This window comes from Amphiura filiformis, chromosome 3 (assembly GCF_039555335.1).
Source record: "Amphiura filiformis chromosome 3, Afil_fr2py, whole genome shotgun sequence".
NCBI lineage: Eukaryota > Metazoa > Echinodermata > Ophiuroidea > Amphilepidida > Amphiuridae > Amphiura > Amphiura filiformis.
The window spans coordinates 73,003,498-73,014,679 of record NC_092630.1 but is presented as its reverse complement, the minus strand read 5'-3'; the positions used below and the strand labels follow the sequence as shown (position 1 = coordinate 73,014,679).

Here is an 11,182-nt window from a genome sequence, read left to right as displayed (position 1 = left end):
TGGAGGCTAAAATTACCCAAAATTTCACAAAAATCTGCTGGTTAGCATGGTTATCATGTGTGTGGAAATTGGTTAGTATCACCAATCTTGTAGCCATGGTTGTTAATAACTTAACTATCCATATGAGTATGATTAGTATTGATTACATGCATACATGTCACCAGGGCAAAAATATTAGGGCAGCCAAAGGTTTTGTCTCAAAATTTATTTATGATGTTATAAAGAAATACATAACAAATTAATCAGCTCCACTTGCACGTCACATGTTGACATTCTGTATGCAAATGAAAGGCTCTAACCAAGATATTAGTAGTTATGCATATACTAGTAGGGTGGTCACATGAAAATTTCAAACCCACCCCTGGAATTACTTTTTCTGTCAGGATTGTTCCTTCTGCAAAATGATTTAAAAAACGTTTTGAATCAACTCAATTGGACAATCCGTTGCGAAGATACAGCCTTTTAAAGATTCACAAAATTAGCCATTTTTACCCCATTTTTAGGAAAATCCTGATTTTGTCATAAATTTGCATATTCATGAAGCGATAATTGTGGGAATAAAGCCAAAGAAGGCATGAGATGTATTGTTTTTGTGTTCATTTATGCAAATATTAAAAATCCAGGGTCATAATTGCTGTATTTGCTTCTGTACAACATTTTTAAAATGGCTGAAATCACAAAAATAACTCTTTTGCCAGGACTTTTAAGGTAAATATGTGTGATTTTCACCATTGAGGGCGCTATTATGTGCCAATTATTACCTTCAAAGGCCTGTATTTCCTAAACTACACAACCAAATTGTCTGATTTTTGCACAGGATTTTGCTCTGAGGGTCTAGATTGTAAAACTGAATATAGCATAATTGTACATCTTTAGTTTTATTTGATGACAAAAATTTATTTTGTGCGTAACTATTTTATGCATGACCGTACAAAAATGCTATATTCACCTTCATTACGAGCAGAAAATTTTCTATCTAATTAGGTAGTCGGGTTTGCACAGAAGTCACTAGGAGACATATTATATGGAATTCAAAATGCCCAAAAGTTTTCCAACTGCTGCAGAATCTGTTACAATTTCCACCATACATTTGTGTATGTAGGCAGGGGTACACACAATAGCTAGCATTGTGGCCACCCTAATACTAGAATTTATAATTCAGTATTTTATTATGTAGAATTGATTAAAAGTATAAAGAATTAAGATTGATTTGAGCTATCTTCAAAGGTTCAATATGTGACCCAATGAAGCAAGAAAAAAAACCCAAAACCAACAACACTGTACTGTCACAAAATATTAAATCTTCTAACTTCAATAACTTGGAATGTTCTGGTTCTGGTTGTTTTACTCAGGAATCGCCTCCATAGGCTATTATGCAAAGGGATGTATTCACAGCAAGGCAACTAGTCCCTTGTAAGCATAGCTATGTTCATGTCTTTGAGGTGACCTTTAAATATTTTAAGTGAGGGCGCTTCTTTGGTGCAGTCAGGTAGAATATTCCATTTTGGAGTTGTTCTTGGAGTTGTTCTTGGTAGAAGGGAAATATCTTACCCATTTTATGCTAGTTTTTAGCCTATTTTAAATGCAACTGATAAAATGCTTGTTATAAAAATGCCCTGCAACTTTTGTTCAAAATAAGGCAGGCTCTGTGGTCAAAAGCCTGTCACTGCTGTCCCTTCATCAAAGTCGGCAAACTGGACTCAATTTTGACTTGGGCAACAATCTATGGCATTACTAGCACCTGGTATTGGTAAGTGTCACATTAATGTGAACCAATGTAACATTAAAAGTTAACAATTTGAGTTCTGTAAGAGAGCAACTGACAGCAAGACTTATGTTCAGAACATTTCTGCTAACAAGTACACACAAGTAAATGTGATCATGTTTTTGATGTACAAGAACAATAAATCATGAATGTAATCATGGTAAATAAGCTAAGAGTTGTGATTCCAATTTGTTGTCATGCCCATGTACATGTAAAAGGTAATATTTTATAGCAACAGTAACACTGTATATGAGCTCTCAAAATTGCAGGAGTGAAAAATAACCTTGCCATTATGATCATTGATCATAGTTAAATTTAAATAAAGGCACTTAATTTAATGCCCACGTGACCAGATGGGCGCTGACATTACAGCGCCTAGACAGGATGTCTGGAAAAGTGACCTTTGGCACAGCGGGTGGTCTTCCTATGTATTTCAATTGGAAACGCGGGATGCATGTCCAAATTTTCTAGCAAATTTGTCATTTTTTTGCAACTTTGTAGTATTATTGTAAGAGTTTCCGTCGATAACTTTTTTTTCCGTCGTCCAAAACTTTCAAAACTTAGTTCTTGAAAACATGCTAAAAAAAACAGAATCCCCATATGTATAATTAAGTTGCCTATTAAATTTTCAGCAATTTTGATAATATTTGTCTGAAAAATTCCTATCTCTTAGCATTATAGCACATCTACTGATCACTATCATCACTTGGTGGTCTTGGTATGCGGCGCCCATGGGTCACGTGGGCATTAAATTTAGTGCCTTTTATTTAATACCCTATGGTAACTGGTTGGAGACCGATTTAGAAATTTCCCTTTCTTAATTTCAATCCATTTCCACTTCCACAGTCATCTCTTTACTGGCGTAATAACTAAAGGTACTCTCCATCCAGGGATCTTTGTGGATATTGTTGGGTTCCTTTGCTCGTGCCAGGGGTGCTGCATGTTAGGATCATAACCAGTTTGGGCGTTCAGAGGGGCAATTACATGTATCCAGAATTAACCTGGAAATATTTCCCTTGCAGACCGTCTGTTCCACTCGTTACACCCAGGGGCATAGCCAGCTTTATGGGGGGGATAAAAATTATTTTCTGTTTTGGTGGGGGCGGGGGCATAGACGAAAACAATTCCTGTTTACATCATTTTGGCCCCGTATTATTCATATCCACCTGCTTGCTAGCGTGTCTGGTAAAACAGGGAGGTAACAGGAAACCGGATTGGCATTTGACCACCTAATAAATTATTTTGCCCACCAGTAAATTCAACTTGCCTATTGCCAAAGAAGGCCCACCCAGTAAAAAATTGGGCACCATTATAGGCCTAATAGTTATCATTAAACTAGTATGATGCATCTCTTGCCTCTTGTAAGTGATGTTGAAAAATATAATAAATATCACACATACACAATGGTATAGGAAGCTAAAAATTTAAAAATATTTTGAGCAATTTCCACACAAAAGCGGGTACAAAACCTTAAAGAATTCAGTTAGCCCATAAATTTGAATTCTTGAAGGTGGATTTTTAATATACTTAAAATATTATTTGAAACTGAATCCAGATATACATCGCTCATTTCAAGTCTTTAAGCATGCATAAAAAGGTATAGTGTTATAATTAAGATATTTTTTTTTCTGCAGTCTACACTTTAAATGTTAAAAGAATTATACATTGTCTGTTTTATTTGATTAATGTTTACACCTTTCGGTCTTTCTTATTAAGTGCAACATCTATTTCCCAACTATAATTAAAATTAATGTTTAAATTTAGTTTTGGCCATATACTGCCAAATTGATTTACCAGCTTGGGAGGATTATAGTGGGGAATACTTATTACTAGGCCTACCACAAAGATGTCATTTATTTTAGGGCCACGTCTGTGAAAAACTTTGTGAAAAAAGCCTGAAATGGGGCATAAATTTGGGATAAAAAGTCCCAAAATGAAGAAAAAAATAAAAGTGTGGAAATTTTGACTTAATACAAAAAAAAAAAAGAAATTCGGGCAAAATAGAAAAGTGGCATCTCTATACTGGATATACTGGTAAATACTTGATGTCATGTCAACTTCAAATATAGGCCCCCTACTTGGTAAATACCTGGTCAAATACTGGTTTGGCAAAACTTTACATTTAGAAACATGTTTTTTTTTCTAAATTTAGCTATGTTTCATTTTATTTGGCGAAACAAGATATTATTTTTTTTTAATTACAAAATATTAGTGCTGAATTTTCGGGAATAGGGAGCAGTCAATAAATGTGGGTCTGGATTGAACCCGTAACAATATAGGCCTAAGCAGTGGAAATCGTATTGAATTATGCACAGATATTGGAATATCTCAACATAGATGAGTATGACAGATGCAGCCTAATAACAAACAGCATCTGTAGCACCTCCAAGTAAAAGATCCAAACAGAAGACAGAGGAGCAAGGGTGAAAATAAGAGAGCTTGAACCAGCAGGGCCACTTCTGCAAAAAAAGTGGCCCCTGGTTCACTAAGATTTGAAGAAACCAGGGGCCACTACCAATTACCAAGGGGCCAATAAAAATAAAGATATGCTGATAATGCTGGATGGGTTAAATAAGCACTATTTGCTTTAAAATTTGATATTTTTGGTTCACTATCCAGGGGCACGTTTTGTGAGAAAAGTGTCCCCTCAACTACAAATGAGATGGAACCAGGGGCCATTGCAGAGTTTCTGGGGGCCAAACGGCTCCCGTCTCCCGCTTAATTTCACCCTTGCAGAGGAGGGTATTGAAATCGACCAATTGAACTCAAAAAGAAAGCAACTCAGGGAAAAAGATAATAAGTCAGCAAGAGAGAAAGTAGAATATGCCGAACTAGTTAAAAAAAAACCAGAAAGAAACGAAGACAGAGAAATAGAAAGAGGAAGGAGAAACAGATTCAAAACATACTGAAATGGGAAAAGGCCCCAAAGAGAAACAAATAAAAAATAGTCGAAAGAAGATCCGAATCCAAAAACTGCGCAAAAAAGATGGTTCACCAACTTCAAATAGGGAGGAAATCCTCAAAATATGTTCAGCATGTTCAGACTTTTATCAAGAACTATACAATTCACACACTGAGGCCAAGAGCCAAGAAGCCAAAATAACATCACCAGAAAACTCAGAATTACCAGACATCACATTTCGTGAAGTAGAAACAGCAATCAAGGAGATGAAGAAAACAAGGCACCAGGACTAGATGAGATAACAAAGGATATTCTCGAGGAGGGAGGAAGTGAAGTAATAACCCATCTAGCAAAACTGTTTAACCAAATCATCACCAAAAATGCATCCCACAATCTTGGAAAGAAGCAAAAATAATTCTTCTTCACAAGAAGCAGACATCAAGAATTACAGAACCATTAGTCTTCTCTCACATCTGTACAAAATTTTCACAAAAATTCTTCAAAATAGACTAAAGAAAGAACTGGATGAACATCAACCACGAGAGCAGGCAGGTTTTAAAGAAGGTTTCCCAACCATGGACCACCTACTTGCAATAAACCAACTCATAGAAAAGTCAAACGAATACCAACTTGACTTATGTATTGGATTCATTGATTACGAGAAAGCATTTGATTCCGTAGAACATCAGGATCTCTTCCAAGCACTGAGAGAAATAGGTATAAATGAAGGGTATGTTTGTATTCTGGAAGATATATAGATGCAACATCTCGAATCCATCTGGATAGTGACGTTTCTGAAATTGTTAAGATATCCAAAGGAGTTAGACAAGGAGATACGTTGTCACCAAAGATATTCACAGCAGCTATGGAGGCTATCTTCATGAACTACCTTTGGATGAAAGAGGAATCAATGTTGATGGAGAAAAATTAACAGACCTCCGATTTGCAGATGACGTTGCCCTTACTACCTCAACAGTGAAGGACATGGAAATACAACTTAATGACTTGAATAAAGAAAGCAAGAAGGTGGGATTGAAAATGCACAAAGGAAAAACAAAATATATGACAAATATATATGGCAACAGATGAAAAGATCATTATTGAAGATCAGGAAATTGAAAGAGTTGAGGAGTATAAATATCTGGGCCAAACACTGAGGTTAAATGAGTGTTCGAAGGAAGAAGTATTGAGAAGGATAAAAGCAGGATGGAGTTGCTTTGGAAGACATAAAGAAATCTTATGCAACAAAAATATACCCATGTCACTTAGAAGGAAAGTATATAATCAATGTGTCCTTCCAACAATGACGTATGGCTCTGAAACATGGTCATTTGTTCTACAAAGATTTTCCTGAAGTTGATTTTGATGATCGTCCTTCATATTCTGAGAGGCTTGTAGATCTTAAATTGATTAAGCTTGAGGATGTTTACAAGTGTCAAAGATTAGTCTTAGGATTTAAAATAATCAATGAGATTGGGCCTGCTTCTTTTAGTTCTCTGGTTCAAAGAAGTATTTTAGATAATTCTAGGCTGTTGCACCAAACTGCCAAATCTTCATCTTTCTTTAATTCTATGTTTGTTTCCTCCCACGTCTTTGGAATGGAATTCCTCTGAATTGCATCATGTTAATAATCTTGTTGTATTTAAGTCTGAATGTAAATCTTTTCGCCAGCCCATAGGGCTGGTACCTATTTCTGAGATGGGGTTTGTGTACACTAAAGATTAGCTAAGATTATAGCCTTCTTCTATTGGTATGAATTATTTTTTTACTTCTCGTGGTGGAAATGTTTTTGATGTCTGCTAATTCGATTTGCAAGGAAAAGAAAGTATGTTTTGCCGTTTCAACGAACGAAAACGATTGAGTATTGCCAAAGTTATGTTTGAATTAATTATGACTTAAAAAGTTATCATAGGTTAGGCCTACACATATAAACATAAACTTGTTCAGCAATCAGCATATCAAAAAATGACTTGGTCAAAGCGGGGAATGATCACGAGGTCATATCAGTGGACTACTGAGCATAGCATGATGTTTGGTTGCCTGTGAGTGCATAATTGATATGTTGATAACAGATCTAATAATGTTGTAGAATCAAAATCTTCATTATATGGACCACATTGAAGTCAAAGTAATTATCTATCCTATCCTGTATCGTTTTATGGATAAAATTGACTCAAAATGTTATTGATGATATTATTGCTATCTTTAACATCAGTTTTGTCTTTTCAACGGGAAAAATCCGATTGAAAATAAAGTTTTAGGGCTAGCTATAATATTGAACAATATATCCCATATTTTGACATGCACTTATAGAAAATAAATAAATTATTGTCTTACTTTATAAATTATAAATACTGTAAAATGACACATAACTAAAGGGAGGCGAATTTCTATCTTTTTTTTTTGATTCATAAAATTACATTCAACAAAATGATTGTAGAGTGAGAAAACACACAATGCAGACTATTACAGAATGGAGTAGGTTAGATGCCATGTCCATAGCTTTGCAGGAGTTTCGGACTAACAATCAACACATTCAAAAAATACAGTTTAAAAGTGAAGATTGTAGTGAATGATCAGTCCTTTATCATGTGCTTGCCACTATCTACTTTATAGTAAACTATACATTGCGAAATAATATAAAATTATTTTAAAATAAAATGTGCATGTAAGTTGAGTTAACATAGCGAATTAACTAACAACTGCAGTGTATTTCTTGATTTTAATAATAAGCATGGGTAAAAAGCAGTAAAGACAAAAATACAGAACAATTTGGAGTAATGAATTAAAGAGTTGACAGGAGTTATAGGAGTTAATGTTTTTTGCTGTTTCAGTGTGCATGTTCTCACCATTGATGGTTTGGTGAACTGTCATGTAACATGGATGTAAGCGTGATCCTAAAAATGCCTTTCACGGCGACCCAAACTATTTACAAGACCTCTTCTGCATTGAGGCTGGCCTTCCTTTTAAAGGGAATTTTATTATTTAAATATGCTTAAATGATCTTGTGGTATTACATACTTTGACTTATATACTTTCAAATACAATATAACAGATGGACAAAGAGATTATTAGAATGGCAACCAAGAATGGGAAAAAAGAAGAAGAGGTAGACAGAAGAGGAGGCGGAGAGACGATAAAACATCATATATTGGTATAACATGGCGAGAATAGCATTAGATAGAAAGGTATATGGAGTGATCATGAGGAGGGCTACATCCAACAGTGGATTGACACAGCCTAGATAGATTGGAATTTCCAAATTTGAAAAATGACAAAATGTGGATTTTTTTCCGGATTGGCAGGTGGGGGGGCAGGGGGCGGTCTCTGGCTAGCTGGTATTGGCCCAAAGTCAGTCATTCTGAAATGTGTGACACCCTGGACTGAAAGGAATTATGATTTGGCTGACCTGTGAAACTGAAATCCTTGAGATGATGGCCGAGTCAAAAATATAAATAAACGAGTAAAAAGGTGCTGCTTAGCCTATAGGCCTACTACGCCTAAGCAATATTTAAGAGAAAGTTCATACAATTGGTGGTGGTGGAAAATATAGGGGATCAAATAATTTTGGGCCCTGAAAAGTGGGAATAAAAGAAACGGTCCTTAATAGCTGAGACGATTATACCTAAGATTATTTGTCCCCGGGGGGGGGGGTACTCAAGTTTGGTTTTGGTAGGGAGATTTTGGAAGTAGACCCATAAATATACCAATTTTTCAAGACATTTTGACCCATTGATATACCAAAAGTCCAAATTTTCGGCCGAATTTACCCAAAATTGTCTTAGTTTTTACAAATTTTCCCAAAATTTTGGGAAAATTTTGAAAATTTTGGCTAGATTAAGGAAAAATTGGACTGTTTTCCGAAAAAATTGAGAACATTTTGAAAAAAGGACCCATTCATGTACCAAAATAGGCTTTGAAAAAGGGGGCATTGATATACCAGAAGGCTGAAAATGCTACCCATGTTTGCGGCACGTCCCCGTATGGTCATTTGTACTGAGTACCCCCCCGGGTATTTGTCTCAGCTTAATTGGGGGATCAAGTATTCACTTGTGTACTCTCAAGCTTCAAGTCAATCATATGTAACACTATAACTCCAAATGAGTACGGTAATAACTCCAAATGGTAATTTTAGCAATTTTTTTAAATTTCCTTTTTAGTACATGAAGCTAAGGGAGGGGGGGGGGGGGTAGACAATTATGCCTAAACATGATGAAGGGGATCAGAAAAAACCCACCTTTAAAAAAAATGGATGTCGGAGGCTCCCAACCCCCCAGCAAAGTATTTATGAACACTCCCTACGGTTGTTCTTTCTTTTTTTTCATTTAAGCAAGATTTGGGTTGTTCTTTCTTTTTCTTCTCAATAATTGGCTACAATTAGGCCTAAAGCGTTTGTTCTTTATTAATTAGCACGGTTTTATAGCATAAGTAGTTCTTGACTATTGAGGACGCTATACCGTAAAACTTTTTGTATCATCATTTCTCCAGCCAAAGTTCCTGAAAATCGTTGGTCTGTCAACACCATCGAGACGATCGAGGTTAACATTTTGGGCGTATCAAATATGCAAATTAAGTTGCCAGGGGTTACTCCTCTCGGAAGTGACCCGTTCCCACAATGCTCAGCGTAATTTATTGTTGGCCGATTATGGCGATCCCTTTGTACAGACGGAATTTAGTTGAATCAAAAATGAGATGAGAAAGAGCCTCTCTGGGACTTCTTTGCCCATATTTCTAATTTCCTTTTGAACATATTTCATCCGTGTGCTGTAGATAGTTGTAGATAGTACAATGTCAAGTGCGGGAACGGGAAAATCCGAGTTTATTGTGGGTGGGAAGTACCGCCTGGTAAGAAAAATAGGTAGTGGATCTTTCGGAGATATCTACCTCGGAATTAACATCACAAATGGAGAGGTAAGTTGATCTTCAAATTTCTTATTCTGTAGTACGGTACACTAGAACACATAGTACACATTAATATTTAATCGCTATTCTGTCCAGTTTTTCCTTGATTCTGCTACATTGTATATATATTGTGTCTAACTCATCATCATTTCATACATTTCAACATTTCAACCATTTATTACAATTACATGATTTATTCATCATCATTCAAATAAATACATAATTACATCAAAATCAGGCAATTTAAATTAACAAAATACATTAAAATATCAAAATACAGTAACAACAGGGCCTAGATTTCAACGAGAATCACAAAATCAATTCTCGTAATGATTCATTGTTTACATGAAAGAAGATTCGGTTGGGAGCCGAGAATCAACTTCTGCAGGGTCAGAATTTCGGCGTGAATCAGAGAATCGATTCTCGCAAAGATTCTCGTAAACAGATTAGCGTGAATCCAAGTTGATTCCCGCAAATGTTTGTAGTTTACACAGAAGTTGATTTGCGAGAATCAAATTGATTCCTGCAAATTTATTCTGCAAGAATCAAGATTGATTCTCGCATTGTGAAACGAAATTCTGTCCCTGCTTCTGTTATTGTATCATGACATCTAGTCTTTTCTAGACATAGTTCATACAATATACACATGTAGTGATGTACCGTACAGCAATTTTGATTCTCGCAAATCAATAAGAAATCGAGGCCCTGCATACCTGCTATTATAAATAATCAACAATCTTAATTTTTCTTTCCGTGGAGATCTATACGATGATTTATTTTTGGGACGATAGAGGCCGTCACCCTTTCGCCATCTTGTGGGTACAAATGATCCAAGTGTGTTCATGCGTTGGACACTACGCGCAGGGCGCAGCTTGCCACGCAGCTGTTATCGCGCATTAATTAACGCGGTATTAATGTTGCTGTTCACGCATGGAGATCGAACGACCATTAGCATGCTTACAGCGTGTACCCACAAGATAGCGGCATATGACGTCACGCTGACGGCCTCTATAGGCAAATCAGTACAGACCGATTGATGTTTTTATTTAGCCTTTTAGGTATGCTAGGTGAATTCAAATTTGCCATCAAACTGCATCATGAAATTAAAGCCCTTGAGTAAAGAAAGCCAAAACTGAAAACCTTTTTGTCATAGCACTTTCCGTAGCAAAGTTACATCTGGTCAAAGTTTGACTTTCATCAAAAAGATTCTGCTTCGAAAATTCCCCAAAACAGCATTTCGGTGGTGTTTCTAGATCTTAGTCTCATGATGATAGCAGCTTTTTTGAATGGAACTGCTATCAAAATCCCTCTAAAATTCCATGTGCGATTGTCTTATCACCATAAAAAATCATATATTTGGGTCAAGTGAATAGAAAACATATTTACAATGTATGTAGGTTTCCTTGACCTGCCTGTCCAATCTTGTTCTTTTAAATTTCTATGTAAATATGTATTGTGTTTTGGCCCCGGTCTAGGCGAATTTGGCTGACTAGCAAATGTGTTAAAACTAAGGTTTGCCTGTGATACCTATTACCTAATGTATTTCTGTGAATTCACTAGGCCTGGCATTTTCGGGTAATTTTGTACCTGGGTACCCGCCGCAATTTTCAGGC

At 36.0% G+C, this 11,182-nt stretch overlaps 1 protein-coding gene across 1 annotated transcript in view; it reads left to right on the top strand.

Moving 5' to 3' along the window:
* Positions 1-9,288: 9,288 nt before the first annotated feature.
* LOC140149081 (casein kinase I) overlaps positions 9,289-11,182 on the top strand; it is a 43,283-nt gene continuing 41,389 nt past the window's right edge. Inside the window, exon 1 of the mRNA XM_072171244.1 lies at positions 9,289-9,578. Coding sequence (XP_072027345.1) covers positions 9,456-9,578 — 123 coding nt within the window. The 5' untranslated portion in view covers positions 9,289-9,455. The remainder of the gene's footprint in view (positions 9,579-11,182) is intronic.